Genomic DNA, 16,116 nt, shown 5'->3' on the forward strand with positions numbered 1-16,116 from the left:
GTTCTGTCTACATCTTTTAGTATTTTATTTCGCCCTCTGTTGGTCACCATGAGTATTTCATATGGAAAAATCTGTTAACAATGTATAAAAGGGGGAAAAAGAGATATTTATATTTATATTCTAAAGCAGACAGAACAAAATGTGTTTAATTTTCATAAACACACAAATATTCATTTTCTTTTTCAAAGCAAATATCAGGGGTTTTTTTTCTTATCATTTATATGGAAGACAGGCTGATCTGGACAGAGCCAGAACTTGTTTAGCGTTGAACTGCGTTATATTTTAAAGCCACAGTTTTTATTGTGTATATAACACATCAGCTGGCTTTGGTCAGGCAGAGTCCTTTCTAGGCAATATACTTCCTCATCCATCAATGTATAAATTTATTAAGGTAATTGCATTCGTCACTCATTGGTCTGACTAATGGTTGCCAGAGTGTGGATGGCCCTAAGGACACACAGTTAGCGAGTGGACTTCTAAAACATGAAAGTATGTGAAAAAAGCAGCATCTCTGAATAAGCAAGATATTAATTAGTGGGGGCCACTGCATTCAGTAGAATTTATCACATGACTTTCCTTGCCTTTTTAGACAGTTAAAGAATTCGAACAACTAACAGAAACAGTGCTGCTTGGAAAGGATTTCAGAAAATCTCAAAATCAGTTTCCAGAATCATCCTTGGCAAATAAAAGTCTGTTCTAAGGTTTTTTTTTCCTTGGATAGACACTTCCATGCCTGGAATGACTTAGGAGAGCTCATGTTCTGTCTGCCAGAGCGTCTCTAGAGCCCCTCTCATTGCATGTCTCTGCAGAGCAGGAAAGCAGCATTCCCAGACCCCTCATCCAAGCCCTACTGAAGTCAATGAAGTTTTTCTGAAAACTTCAGTGGTAACTGGCTCAGCCTTTACTGTCATTTATGGGTCTCGTCTTAGTTGCCCACTGGGAACACGAGTGAGACCATCAAAGCTCTCCTGGAGAGAGCTGAGCTTTTATCAAGTGCTATTAATTACATTATTTCAACATCAGAAGAAGTCTGACTTAATCAACTTTTGGGCAGTACTCAGCAATTAAGTTCATTCCATTGTTAACAATTATCCCAATGAACTTTTCAAAAACATAATAAATAACATTCAGGCATCAATGAACACACCACTGAGTTTATTGTAAGTAATAATAATTTAAATAATGTATGCTTACATACCAACTGTAAGATATGATTCTTATATGAGATTCTGACATTGTCACAATTGTACAATTAAGTCTATACTTGGAATTACATTGTTTATGTTTGATACTGGAAATGGCTACTGTAAACAGCATTATAGGAAACTAAAATGTAACTTTTCATATTTAAACAGGCAGAGTTTAAGTCAAGATCTATGGTCATAAGTACATTTTATATTTAAATATTCGTAACAAGGCATGTCTCAATCTGGGCTGGCAAGATGCACAAATTCTGTCCTTTCTGGAGAACCATTTGGTAAGATTTGGTCATTCTTAGGATTATTATTTACTTTTCATGTGTTTCATGCTGACTCTGAATTGGCTTATTTTGCTTTATCAGGTTTAAGTTAGTGTTGAACCACTGACATGAATAAAAACAGTGCCAATTCACACATGCTGAGTGTCTGGCATCACCTTTATAAATATTAACAGAAAGTGATCATATATTATCTCAGGAAATTTCCCATAAATTTTATCATTAAAATAATAATTAATAAATAATAATTAAATTTTGTCATTAATAATACTGACAGAATTTGTCACCCAAAATAGCATCCCAAATCACTGGGTACATCAACAGCAGTTGTGACTGTAAGAATTTCTATTGCACTGAAAGAGAAATTAATTGGAATAAAAAGTAGTATCTCAGGAGTCCCCAAGGTCTTATTTATATAATATATAAAACCACTTGTAACTGCACAGCGCACTGGGATCTCAGCTTATAAAGCCAGGGTTATTGCCTTGTACAGTTTGTCTGGAGGTGACTTGGAAGCACAAGAAGTAATCTGGTTTGCAAAGTGAGCTCCTCACTTAACTGCAGGAATTCTGATCCTTGTAACTTTGGCAAAATCATGATTTCATGGAAGGTTCACCAGCAATAAGTTGTAAGATTTAAAACACAGCCCTGCTTGAATTCCCTCTATATATTATATTCATTTTTGACTCAGGTGTCTTCAGACATAGCTGTAAAAGCATTTTAATTTGTATCTTAAATTATAATTAGCAGACATTGTCTCTTTTTCCAATAAATCTCCTGAAGAGTTTCTCGTATAGGGAATTCAACATTATGGACAGGTCTCAGGTTAACAGTGCTGAGAGCTAAGGAACAGATCCAGACAGACATGTAGGTACCTTACTTCCAGTCAAAGATCCATGTATTTCCATAATTGTTACATTAAGACAGCCTCAGCAGCGTGTTGTGAGCCACAATATTCTGCAGCCCTTTTCAAACTGGGCAGATCTGAGACCTTGCCACGGAGTTTGGCCTGGTGCTTTGGCTGGTGAAAGCCTGACAGAGAACCAGCAATGGAGCACCTTCCATATCTATCACTTTGTCCCTAGAAAGGCTTCCTTAACTCGGGAAGCACACCTGGGCTGCCCTCAGCCTGCCTGAGTACCAACACCTGCAGAACAAAGCCCAAAACAAAGGGAGAGGATTGGCACATAAGGAGCAGGGACTGAGGTGAAGTAAAGGAAAACAAGGGAACTAAGACATTTCCCATATTTTATCTGCATTTCACAGTAAAACCTTCAGTGTCTTGAAGGAAAGCAAATAACATCTGCACTTGCCTTTGGCTCCAACATGTTAGGCATAGATACTCCTCTGTCCATTCTCATTCCAGGGACATGACCATCCGGGAGGGACTGCATCGGATACAGGTATACATCAGACACAAAGGTTACACACACAGAGGGTAAAGGCACTCAAGTAGTGGTGAAGACAAAGGTGAATTTGCCCTGAGACTTCCTTCAAGCCTTAATTCTTGGTCTTACTGTATTGATCATTGCCATGGCTACTGTTCACTACACCTCTGAGGCAGGGATCCTTCAGTCCTCTCAGCCACCACAGCTCCTGTCCCTGCTAAGGCTGGTGACAGCCCCACACTGAGCTCACCAGTATCACTTTCCAGGGGCACCTGGGCACTCCAAGAGACTGCTGGGCCCTCTCCCAACCCAGTGACTAGGTAAAGTTCTTCTCTAATTCTTCCCTAGCATTAATTCAGATCCCACCCAACAGCACAGAAACAGTCTTGCACCTCTGGGCTTTCCTTCTTGTAATTTACTGTATCAGCTGAGGGATTTCTTTTTTTTTTTTTTTTGTCTGTACAATGAGAAATTTTTACTATGAACACAAACAGGGATAGGATAAAAAGGTGCTGTTTTGACACAGGTACTGTATCTAAGGAAATAACATTTGGAGCACAATACATGGACAGTTCTGCTCCCTTCCCATAATCTTATTCTCTTTCCAATCATCATGATTTTGATATGCCATTAACAAAATTATCCAAGTAATGAAACTCTTTCTTAAATTGCCATTTCATATTGTGACTATGCTGAGGAGCCAGGCAGACTCAAACCATTCTGAAAAAACGCCTGCAAGCAGTAATTGAAGTTAAAAGGTTTGTATTTGCAAGCACACTTCTTTCTGGCTCATCTGTGATGGCAGCACTGTAGAAAACTACTGATCAGCCATCTTGTCTGGACAGCAAATTCCAGGGTGAAATTGAGGAGTTCAAAACTCCTGGTATGAGAGAAAATTGCCTCCAGAAGAGACTTTCTATGTGTCTCTGGGGACAGTACTAGAGAGGCTGGAAATAAATCCACCCCTCACGTGTCCAGAGGAGACTATTACAGATAACTCATATATGAACAGACAGTGGATTTTACAGAGCAAGTCACAGAACTGGTGTGAGCTGTCTCAACTCAGCTCTGGGGAGGTAACAAGGAGGAATCCGAGGCTGTGCCTGTTTTTTGTTGATAAGATTCTACATTGGTGATTATGCATAAACATGCAGGAAAATCAAAGCTATTGTCTTAGGAAACCCTTCCCTGTAGCAGAAACTCAGAGTTCACAAGTAGCTGCTTTAAGTTCTGTTGTCAGTTGATTGATGAAAACCCGTACTCTACCTGGAAATCTGAAAAGCAAAAGAGAAATCTCATCAGGTTTAGAGTGTGGAGGGACAGGAAACAGTCACAATCTACCAGAGAATCCTTCTCTGTTTTCTTGTCTACCTGATTTTTCCAAAATCCCATCTGATTCTCTAAGGCCAGCAACATTTCTAATTTTGGACTTAGTTTGTAGAGTCAAGTCTCCAAGTATTGCAGACCTTTTCCTTAACTCTCCCAAGTTTCGTAACTTTCATAAATAATATTGTCAATTTTTATTTAGCAGTGACTGTTACCACATCCAGCTCAAAGTCATAATGAAGATCATGAGCAGCAATAGGGATTAGAGGGCATGATCTCCCTTTCTTCACTGTGGCACATTCTTTCAGACTGCACAGTGAATGATAATTTTCAGAGAAAGGAAACACTGTCACAGAAGGTCTTATTCCTGATAATACACACATTACTTGCTTTCCATTTGATCCAGTGCTAAAGCAGTCCCTTGGCATAAACAAGGATTAGTTCCACATGGCAGATTTAGCAAAATAAACCCAACATTTTTAGCAGGTATTTGAAATGTTTTGAGTTTATTGAGGAGAAAATTAAAAAGTACTGAGCAAATACAAAGTAATCACATCCACAGCCTTAATATAAAACAGCAGAAATGATCAAACATCATAACATTTTTACATTTATAGACTGTAAAAGGCTCCTCATCCTTACCTCTTACAGCACCACTCACATCTCCATAACTGTTGTACTGACCAAAATCCGTAGAGACCGGCTGTAAAAGGAAAAGAGGGACAGCACATAAATTCACACTTCATGACTTTACAAGCAGGTTGGTACATGGGGAGAAATAAATTGCTTTAATTTTTTAATTTCCCCCTCAATTTTACAACATTTCTTGCATTGCTTTCTTGCCTTTTTAGCAAAGTAGTTTGTGGGAGGGGAAAATAGGTTTGGTCTGGGTTCAGGTGGTTTTATAAGAAACATTTATCAAACTGAAAATCCAATACAGTTGATATGGAAATAAATACCATGGATAATTAAAGCCACCTTTCACTTCTCAAAATCACCATCTTCTTACCCTGTGAAGTCCATTTTTTCCATACCCAGGGAGAGAAGAGGTTTTGGAGGCTGAAGCATGTGCTGTTGAATGAGGAAGGGAAAATATTTTACTCAAAAAATCCCATGGAAACTAAAAACCCGAACACTTGAGGAATCACCTAGTACAAAATACACAGTTAAAAGAGCCAGGCATATACACAACTAACTGAGACACACTGACTTCAAGAAACTCAGTCCCAAACTCAACAGAAACTTCCACACATTCTTTAAATTACAAACAGCTTTCTCGTGCCATGGTGGCAGGCCATTAATAAGGGACACTGATTTTTCTAGGCTCAAAATCAAGGTGGTCTCCACTGGATTTAAAAAAAAAGCTCATTGATCAGCCATGACATCAGATTTGGGAAAGACACCCCAGATTCCAAAAGGCAGTTGATGACTGCACTGATCATCCTTGCAAAGAGGGATGGACACATCTCAAATAAAGTTCTCCAACCTGCTACAAGGTTAATAAAAAATCATAAGCTCTGAGTTGAGCAGGTAGACTCTCACCCCATAAAAATTACAGACAGTGAGGGAGAGCCACAGGAATCCTCTCCAAGGCCATCAAGGCAACACACTTATAAAACAGGGAACACAAGGAAATCTTAGTTTGCTTGGCAGCTGCTCCAGTGGATGACTCCAGAGAGACCCATCTTGTCCCTTCTTGGCTCAAAGTACAGCTTCTGTGTTACAATGGCTGCTGAATGAACAGAGTGAAATAAAACCCCCAAACCCTTCTCTGGACATGTGAGAAGGCCACAGCTGTACATCAAAATGTGCAATGAGGCAAAGAATCTAAGTCACCAATTAACCAAAGTTAACTTTTGTGCTTTTGCTCTGGAACAAAATACAATCAAAATGTCAGCCCAGACCAAACACTGGCTGTGTTTGGAATATGTAGCCCCATTGGTCAATACTGCTGAATTTCTTTTCCTAGGAGAAGAGGCTAAACAGGGATAGGAACCACCATTTTAAGCAAAATGTGTTGTTGTAATTTAATAACCCAGCCTATTAGCATGTGTGTGATGTCATAGTTGCTGAACACTTCACCCCACTCCTCATCTATATTAAAACAGCTCTCTCCTCAAAATTGCCTGAAAATCGTCAGCCTTGTATTTCTTCTAATTTAAGAACAACCACAACAGTCCTCCCTTCACCAAAACCAGGTGACGAATTAGGCCACTCTTTCAGGGCAGATCACCACATACAGACATATCAAGCAGTCTTCCCAGCTGTCTATGTGTATTCGTGGAGTTTACTATTCATTGTTCATGATTAGCTTTATTGTCTCCATGAATTACCTGGAGAATCGTAACGACTGGCAGAAAGGGCTGACCTACCGCGACTCTCCTTTTCCATCTCTTCCTTCAGTATTAACTGTCCCAGACCAGAGTTGAGCTACAAATGGGAATTAAAAATCATATCAATAAAACAAAGCTGACCAAGACAGTGGTAGAAATTGCTTACAGAAAGCAAAGGGGCACTTTTTGGATGGTGTTCAGAAACAGCATGAGGACAAGCTTATAACCACCTTCATGAGCTGCTCCTCCTGCAGCTGTCGGCGTCTCTGCAGCTCCTCATCATCTTCCTCCCTTCCACTTGATCTGCGTCTCATGTCAGCTCCTGCTTCCACAAAACCACAGCACAGAGAGAGCTTTGGGCATCAGTTCAACTGCAGCTCAAAGATCTCAATGCTAGTTCAAAGTACTGGTCAGTTTTATTTGCTGAATAAACAAAGCAACATTTTCCCACAAACTCAAAAGACTTTTTCATAACTCCCTCTTAATAAAACTCACTTGGGTAGCCTACCCTATGGTTATCAGGCTTGTTATAAACTAAACAAGAACTTAAACTGCACATGAGTTCCAAAACAAGCAGCTGTCCTGCATACAAAAGCCGGGATTCCATGTAATAGGGAAAGGAGTTCATGTTGCTGGTTCTGGAAACATGGGGTTTAATAACACCAGCAGTTGGATCACAGCTGAAAACCTAAAGTCTGATTTACATTTACACTTTTATCTAGACCCAGAGAAGCAAATCTGAATTAACATTTCAAATGGAAAATTAAACTACATTTGTCTCCTAAATGAATGCTCGTATTTGGAATAAACAAGGCATTGGCTTAGTCTAAAATGACATAAACTAATTTAATCCACTGGATAAAGCTAAGGCACAGGTGTTGTACATTTTAGTTCTTTAGTTTTATTGAATAATTTTTTTTTAAAAATATTCTTAAGAAATAACCCAGTCTGGATGCCAGGACAATTCCATGAATACACAGGATGTGCTATTCCTGCAAGCATTTAGACAGCAGTTCTATTTTTTTCTGCACAGGGCTTTATCTGATATAGTTATTTACCAACCCTGTGCTAGACAAACTCAGTGTTTAAAGTATGTGCACATTTCAAGTATGTAGATGAGAGAGCTTCAAGTATGTTGATGTTATCCCTGTGACTCAGGGACTCTACATGTTTGTCAGGTTGCAATCCCAATTAAAGGACATTTTCCAAAAATTGCTGCTGAACGTGCAGCCCCTTCAATTGGTTTCTGAGTTCTCCCACCCTTTGTCTCCTCTCCCAGAACTTCTGTGAAGATCCCACTGTTAGGAAAGCCATACATTCCCTCAGAGAGACCTGAAACAAGCAACACCTCAGTGCTTCAGACATGACTTCAGGAATGAACCGGGCTAGATAGCTTATTTTATGCTATAGGGGTCAATAAAAAAAATAACAGAGGAAAAAAATACAAAGAAAAAAAAATTTAATTGATGATGCACATGGATTAAAGAAAAGAAAATAAGATATGTGTAGTGCTAAAACACAGAAGAAAAATACAAAGTCTGTAGAAACAGTAACTCTGAAAATCAGGAATTATTTAGTCTGTTAATAGCTCCAATTCAGTTGTTGCTTCTTGCCATGAAATTAGTCATGTGGTTGGAGACAATCATATTTTCTGTGCAATTTTTGCTATTACTTTAGGACTAAAAGATTAAATAGAATAACTGAAAGAAGTCAGGCTTGTGTGACACACCACACTTTTTAAGCTACCGCACTAGAGTTCAAAAAATTTGCTCATGGGTTAATATCTGTGTGATCAATCCCAAAGTCCTTTAGCAAAACCCCTTATTCTCAGTGCAATTCAATAGTTTTAGATTCAGACACTCAGTGGTCTCACCAGGAGAACTGCACTTGGTGGTGAGCATCTGGACACCACCTTTGTGGACACCACCTTTCCTACACGTTTTTCCAGCTGCACTGTTCATGTCCTTGGGCACCGGTACCTTTCGAGCCGCAGAGTTGAATGGTTTGTGTTTGCATACCTATGGCAGCCAGGGAGGGAGGGCCTGGCCAGTGGTCAGTCTCAATCTTTGGTATCTCGTTGGGTGCTGGTGCATGAGCTGCTGGGAACTTGGAGGACTTGATGATATCCTCGGAGGACTTGCTCTGTGCTGCCAAGGCAGCTGCATCTAGATGGCAATCAGGGAACTTAGCTATGTAATAATCTGGAGCAGTACAAAGGTCAGCCCTAAATTGGCAAAATTTTATACTTTACAAGAAGTTAGTTTTCAAAAGCAAACATTTTCATGTTTTGCTTTTTCAATTGCAGTTTGAAGCAAAGCAATGCCTTTCTCTTGCCAATAGGCTGGAATCAAACCTTCCTCTCCTCCCGCAACCCCACCCCAAAATAACCCCAAATCAGCTTTGGATTTTACTAGGGTTTCACGGTGTAAGAATGATTAGGCAAGAGTAAGAAAATGCAGCCTAACAGTATTTGCCAATATCTCCTAAGGACAGCTGATTATTTATGAAGATGAACTCATATTTATGTACTACTATGTTTTCCTTCTAGGGCAAGAAAATAAATAATTTAGAATAACAGTACAAATTCTAACACTACTGATGCTAATTATTTCTTATTTTATCCGTGAAAAGCTGCAAAACAAAGAAGAAAAGAAACCTGAAACAAATATGTTTAACTAGGGGATTTTTTTCATGCTGCATGCCCTTGCTTGGAGCATGCAGTAGTAGAAAAAACAGACTTGAACTTATTAATAAATACTAAACTCCATTAAGATCACCTCTGCAGGGCAAGGCACTTGCAAAGCAATGAACCTCACCAATAAAATAGCTCAGTAGTGGTGCTTCCACTTAAATTCCATTTTAAGCCAAAGCCTTGTAAAAGCATGTGAGGTTGTGCATTATGGCTTTCTCTTATTGACATTAAAAAAAGAAAAAAAAAAATCTGATAGGATTCAGTCTACATTAAACCCAGCCTTAACTACCTCTGAGCTGGAAAACATTAGCTCAAATCACCTTTGCTATATGAGACTATGGTATTAGAAGCAAGGGTTCTGGACCCTTCTTTCCTTTTCTCTTTTTTTTTTTTACACAGAAAGATATCTTTTAACAAAGTGATGCACTGTGTTGCTCATCCAACATGTTCCAGGTAGTTAAGCAACATCAGTGTTAGATATCATTGGGAATTCTGAGCATTTGGTAATTGGAAAACTCTAAGCATAATTGCAGGCATGGAGGAAGCTGGTCAGAGTTTACAAAAGCATGACTTCAAACAGTACTTACGTATTAGAATTGGTGATGTCAGTGGTTAAACATTCACATGTTAATGGAAGGTGAGGAGATACATTAAAACCATAAAAATAAACAGAAACAATGTTAAGACTTTTTCCAAAATGAGCATATGGCTTGAAACTTAAAAAAGACAGAGGGAAAACCCTGATGTGATACTGAAGCAGTGTAATTTGCAGCGCTCACTCCTGACTACAGAATGGACTTGTGTGCTTTCCTGCTCATCCCAGCTCAATGGCTCTCAGCCAACTGTTCATCTAAGCCCTGTAGTGCTGCTGATTTGCTACTTAACCCTAAACACATTCCACTGGATAAAACATCTGGAAAGGGATGCAAGTTCAGTCTATAAATAGTGGAGTAATCTGTCTTTCACCAAGGTAAATAAAAAACATCTCCTATGCACAGCTTTCTGTTCACAGCAGGAGGGAAGTGAACACACTCCTTTACAATGCAGCCTTCCCCGTGGGATTACAGACAGGCAAGGCCATGGGCTCCTGCCATCACTGTCATTTCAGACTTGCTATAACAACACCAACACCAAGAAGCTTAGAGCACTAACACTGCTGTCCAACTCAGAACCCAAACACCACGAAAAACAAGTACAGCAAACTACCTGAGCTGTATCATAGGGTTGAGAGTCAAATTAGCCCTCTCAGTGATAAGTCACCTACAGTATCTTCACTAATTAAAGATTCTTATTTAAAGCCACAGGTACATGTGGAATTCCAGTCTGATTATAACATCTCCATCTTTGCTGTTGAAATAAATTATTGTACTGTGTCTGTTTAAAATAAGGATATTTCACGAAGTCCCTGTCAGAGATCAGTCTACTGTTAATCCACTTTAACATGACCAGTACCTATACTCTTAAAATATAAACTTAAAGAAGAGAAATGCTGGAAGGTATCATAATGCAAACAGCAAAATCTCAGATAATGGCAATTTTGCCATTAATATCCACATGGCAAGATTAAACCATATAATCCAAACACAACAACATGCTTTAAAACATAATCACTTTCCAGGACATGCAATTACAGCCACTTCAAGCTTGGACTACTGAATTTTTATGCTTACAAAGTAAAAATTGAATGCTTTTCACTAATTGTACACCTTTTAATTCAGTTGACACTCCAATGTTGAAATAAAAAGGGAAAGGTCATTTACCGTGTTGTTTGTAGATGGGCGGCTTCCTGTAAATGTTGACACCTTGATCTGTGATATTAAGAAACAGAAAAAAGGGGATGTGAAAACTGCTTCAGTTTTAGATAAAGATAACTCCACCACTAAAGCAATAGACAGACCAAATCAAGGATATAGCACAAGAAAAAGCCAGAAAGCTATTTCTAGTATTATACAAAACCAGATTATTTAAAGAAAAGAAAACATAAGAACAAGTGAAAAGTCAAAGACGTGTGGTATGAAGTCCTTTGGAGCTGATTCTGTAACATGTGGATGCACCAACTCATGAACCATTAATTTTAAAGTGGGATAAAAGAGAGGAAATGTAAGCAGGCAAGACATTTCAATGGTGAAGATACAAGCCATTTGGGGAAAACCACCCCAAATGACTTCTGTGGAAAACTGTGCTTCAGTCAGAACAGCTCAATTTTCTTTCCAACTGACTGGCTGGATGGAACAGAGGAGAATGCATCGAGCCTACAATTCACTTCAAAACCCAGAGAACAACATAGACACCTAGGACACTGCTTTCAACAGGCAACAATAGCCACACTTCAGTGAGTCAAAGGGATTCTTTATGCAGTGTTCACTGATATGCTACTAATTCTCAAACCACAAGGACAGTTTTTCTTTCTTTTTTTGGTCATTTTTTTATGCAAGGCCCACCATATTGCATATTACCTAAGTAAATCAGAATAAAAACACTCCCCAGAACTCTAATGCAGTAAATCTACAGCATGTCTAAGTGATACCATATTTTTACAAATAATAATCTAAGACAGGAACCATTTTGTTCTAAACTACCTTCCCACCCCAGCCAACACTTCGTGCATTCGGCACAGCTACAAATACAAAAGCTAATCCAAAATCAGCACTACAGTGCAAAAATGTGCCAAAATCTTATTAGAAGAGCAAATTGAGCTGCAGGGAGCTAGAAAATTAATGTCAGAAACCCATTTTGCTACTTTATTCTGCCTGAAAAAAGTTTTCAGTTACATTAGAATGAAAGATGAAAAGGAATTTCAGAAACACATGCACTGTATCACAGATCCAATTAAAGTGCTACAGGACAACTTTGCCTTTGGCGTGAAGGAAAGCTAAACCTAAAAACCTACTGAAACAGAGGCAAATCGTACCCTGCAGAACCCTACATCCTTACATAAACAGGCAAACTCAGTGCACACAAAGACACTGTGGTCTTTCATTCCTGTGTGTGATTTGTTATGGCCACTTGACCAGCAAACAGGCATGAACATTACAAGGGTAGTCATGCAGTCCTCTTGCGCACATGGACACCAGAAAGCTCCAGGGAGAATGGGAGCACAGCTCCTTCTGTGGCTGCACCACGCCAGCTGGAGAGGAGAGCTCCCCCACCATGCTCCAGGTCATTTCTCACAGCTATTCATGCAATTAGGCTTGAGTTTAGGCAAGGCACCAAGAGCCAGGTGAGCTTAAGCAGTTAAAGAGCTGACCTCAGCCAAGCCAGGTCACCCTGAAGGAAAGGGGGTGTGCACAAAATGTTTATCTGCCAGATTTGAGGAGACCAGGAAGGGCAGTAACCTCTTGCACTGTGGAGGAACACTAGGCTGAAGGGAATCTGAAAATAACTGGATAGAACAAGGCTTTCAGCTAGTGCTGAAGCAGCCAGATGCATGTCCAAACCCTAGGGACACACAGCTCATCCCATCAAAATCCAAGACACATGGGCTTCTCAGATGCTGGAACAACTGTGCAGCTGACTTCAAAACAGAAACTGCCCTCTACAGAAAGGACATCCTAAGGCACACATGTTCTTGTGGATCTGCAGATCTCTCTGAGGACACCAAGCCATTGCACAAAACAAGAAACAAGCTCACATGCTTTAAAAAGAAAGGAACACTAAACTAGAATTGTTGGGTTCAAGACTGAAACAAGTCACAACGATCTGAATGAACAACACATGTAATGGCTCACTGGCCATTACATCACTCAACCTCTTTTCTGCATGTGAATCAAAACCAACTCCTCTAAAATTAGCAGAGCTACGCTGGTGCTCAGCTGGTGCAACTGGGAGAAAAACCAAGCCCTACATAGCTCATATACAGCTCACAGACCATCAACCGACCCTGCAAAATGAAGCAGTCTTACAGTGAAACACCTGACCAAGAGAATAGGTAAAAATCACAATGAACCCCCACGTTCTTAAGGCACTACTCCTCTCAGCGAGCCCAGAAGCAGTTCCAAACCCTGAGGGTGCAACCCATGGTAAACGGTGTGAAACGATGGAGACAAGACAGAAGTTACATTAAAGGCTACATTCTACACTGTGACAGGACAGTGAGACACACACAGTGCCAGCTCCTACCTGGAACATGGAAATGTTTAGGGGCCTGAGCGTAAGTTGGAGTGAGAGGGCGACTGTCAGGCCGATAGGGGACAGGGGAGTTCCGACCGCTGGACGGCTCATTGCCTCCAATGAAAGAATGGAGAAAACAAAATGAGAAGAGGGAGAGCAATTAAAAAAAAAAAAGCAAGCCCAATCAAACCCAAACAAAACTGGTGGAATCAAAATCTCCAGGGAGAAAAGAAGTTGAACCAAAATATAAATACAAACAATGAGGAGGACTGGTAGTAGCCCTGGTGACTTTTTTCCCCCCTGCTATTCCTGCAGAGACAAAAATTCATGTTCAGGCTGGAGTTGAGGTTTGAGCAGCTCAGACTCATTCTGACGGCATGCAGGCAGGAGCTGTGTGTTCGTAGCTGGTGATTAGATGGGCAGTATAGAAAAGAAGAATGGAAGGTTACTTGGCAATGATGTTTTAGTATGGAGATTGATATTTGTAAGTAAAAGGCGCCAACACGGAGCAGAGTAGTTGATATGCAAACCCAAAGCAGATAGAAGCAGATGCTGGCAGTTACTACAGTTCACTAAACCAAAAGTGTACAGAAACCAGAAACAGAAAACAGCTGTTAGGTCACTTGGCCCATATCAAGAGGCAAAAAAAAAACTCTTTCATTGGTTTAGGAAAATTCTGATATGGCAAAATAATTTGTAAAGCAGTGCAGCCCATCTGGTGGCTGCGTCCACATCGTTCGTGCCGCTCCAAATCTCTGTCAATGCCAAATTTGGCTCTGATGACAATACTTCACTGCTGATTTAGCAAATCTGAATCTAATACCTAAAACCCTTAGTTCTAGTTTGCACACACAGTTTGTTCTATTTGTAGGATTACTCTTGGTGGGACTAGCCCTTTGCCTCCTGACAATGCTCCACAGCAATCCAACGGCCCTGAAAGTTCCTGTGTCTTGTCAGGGAGAGAGGGCTGCTGCACAGCCACGATGGTGGATCCCCAAGAATCAACACTTAACAGCCAGATATCCATTCACATGTCTGTGTGTGTACCTTAAAGGAATGCAGCTGCCTCTTTTATTGTACCATTCTTCACACTAGAGCAAACTCCCACAAGGCAAAACCATCCACACATTCTTATTTTAAATTGGCGGGGGGGGAGAGTGACCCCAGAAGTGAAGAGCATCAAACCCCTTCCATTTTTAAAGAATGCACAATGGCTTAAAAAACCCCATAAATGCTGATTAAGGAAGCAAGAAAAAAAATGGAAGGTGGAGGAGGGAATGATAACAAATACAGGAGGGTTATAAAACATAAGAAAAAATAAACTGCAGACCTGTTTCTTATGTCCTGTTAGAGGACCCAAAATCTTAGACTCAGCATGCTATTTATGTATTTGGGATGGGGAGATAGGTGTGGGAGAAGGAAAAAAGAAGTCTTCTTTACAATTTACACAAAAAATCCTCTTTTACTTGAACAGTCATCTGCCAATCTAAAAGGCACTAAAAGGGAAAAAAAAATGCTCTTTACAAACCTTGCTGAGATGTGCCACAGAGGCTTCAGCCAGTATACAAGTTAACCCACTGCATATGAATGTTTCAAAAATTACATGCACAGTTCAGGGGCCTTGGCTGTACAAAATTTGTCCAGAAGAATGCATGTGCAAAATTCTATATTTAGCCCTTTGACATTTCAGCCCTAAATGACATGATGCTCTTTCAACCACATGAGTTGATGGTGGTTTTCTATTTAGGGTGCAGCGATGCTGAGCTTCTTGCAAGGTAACAGTAAGGGCTAGTTTTGCTAACTCTGAAAAGCAGCATGAATGATTAGTTAAACATTATTGTCATATTTCAAGCTATGGCTCTTTACTTAGCAATTCCAATATTGTGTTCTACTTCTCCAGCCTTTGAGATATTGTGATGGCGGAACACCTCACTTTATTTTACTTATGTCTTTTGTTCCTATTGAGAAATCATGAGTTACTTTTCAGCAAAATCATTGTTTTATAAGGAAAAAAACGCCATTAATATTGATAGGTCTCGAGATACAGTTAATTGTTTATACAGAACATGTCACTTTGTTTTTCTGCTTCCCTTAGCAATTACATTCAATAAAAGAGAAAAAAAAAAGGGGGATTTATTGACCTGTGGACTTGTCACAACAGAGGAGTCACAAATACATTTTAACTGTTGGGAACTGGTAGTCTAAATGTGGGTGTGTTCAATTTGCAGTGCTTCTGTCACCAACACAACAAATACAGGGAAGAAACCCTTCTTAGAGCCCTCTCCACCTCCAGACACAACTAAGTGTGCTCACACCCATAAATGTATGCTGGCTGGTCTTGCATCTGGGACACAGATAATTTGTTTAGAGAGAACTGGTGATGTATAATGCACCCACTACCAGGCAGGTAATTACTGTGGTATCGTCCTGCATGTGATGCTTTACAGATGTCTCTGCTGGCTTCTATTTCCTGGGGTACCTAATGACTCCTGCTAGTAGTGACAAATAACTCCCCTTTACACTTCCTAGGATGGCAGCCTCATTACCTCCAACCTCTGCAAGAGGGAATGGTACATCTACTTAGATTCCCATTAGGCCATCCCTGAGGAGCCCACTCTCATAACGAGGCTTAAGTGCTTGGGGATGCAGCTGCAAAACCACCCACAATTTATGGAAGCAGTGCCAACATCTGTGGAATGTGCACACGCAGAGAGGACAGCAGAGCTCCTGGCTGCCAGTACCTGTCTCCCAGGGCCTCATGGCCAGCCTGCTTGCAGCTTTACATAAAAA

General features: G+C 40.1%; 1 protein-coding gene across 3 annotated transcripts in view; it reads right to left on the bottom strand.

Annotated features, from left to right (window-relative positions):
* Positions 1 to 16,116, bottom strand: part of ABLIM1 (actin binding LIM protein 1) — a 132,600-nt gene that overhangs the window by 7,456 nt on the left and 109,028 nt on the right. For 2 of the 3 annotated variants that reach the window (XM_017728610.1, XM_017728609.1), the window contains 10 exons: positions 13,336 to 13,440; positions 10,977 to 11,024; positions 8,543 to 8,689; positions 6,755 to 6,846; positions 6,525 to 6,621; positions 5,201 to 5,262; positions 4,834 to 4,894; positions 4,132 to 4,139; positions 2,791 to 2,865; positions 1 to 71 (listed from right to left, as the gene is read on the bottom strand). The exon at positions 1 to 71 is cut by the window's left edge and continues 2 nt beyond it. In XM_017728610.1, the coding sequence (XP_017584099.1) occupies positions 1 to 71; positions 2,791 to 2,865; positions 4,132 to 4,139; positions 4,834 to 4,894; positions 5,201 to 5,262; positions 6,525 to 6,621; positions 6,755 to 6,846; positions 8,543 to 8,689; positions 10,977 to 11,024; positions 13,336 to 13,440 (766 nt within the window). Of the gene's footprint in view, positions 72 to 1,134; positions 2,866 to 4,131; positions 4,140 to 4,833; positions 4,895 to 5,200; positions 5,263 to 6,524; positions 6,622 to 6,754; positions 6,847 to 8,542; positions 8,690 to 10,976; positions 11,025 to 13,335; positions 13,441 to 16,116 lie in introns of those variants that run through there. The other variant, XM_017728608.1, reaches the window with a different exon arrangement.

This window comes from Corvus brachyrhynchos, unplaced genomic scaffold (genome assembly GCF_000691975.1).
Source record: "Corvus brachyrhynchos isolate BGI_N302 unplaced genomic scaffold, ASM69197v1 scaffold783, whole genome shotgun sequence".
Taxonomy (NCBI): domain Eukaryota; kingdom Metazoa; phylum Chordata; class Aves; order Passeriformes; family Corvidae; genus Corvus; species Corvus brachyrhynchos.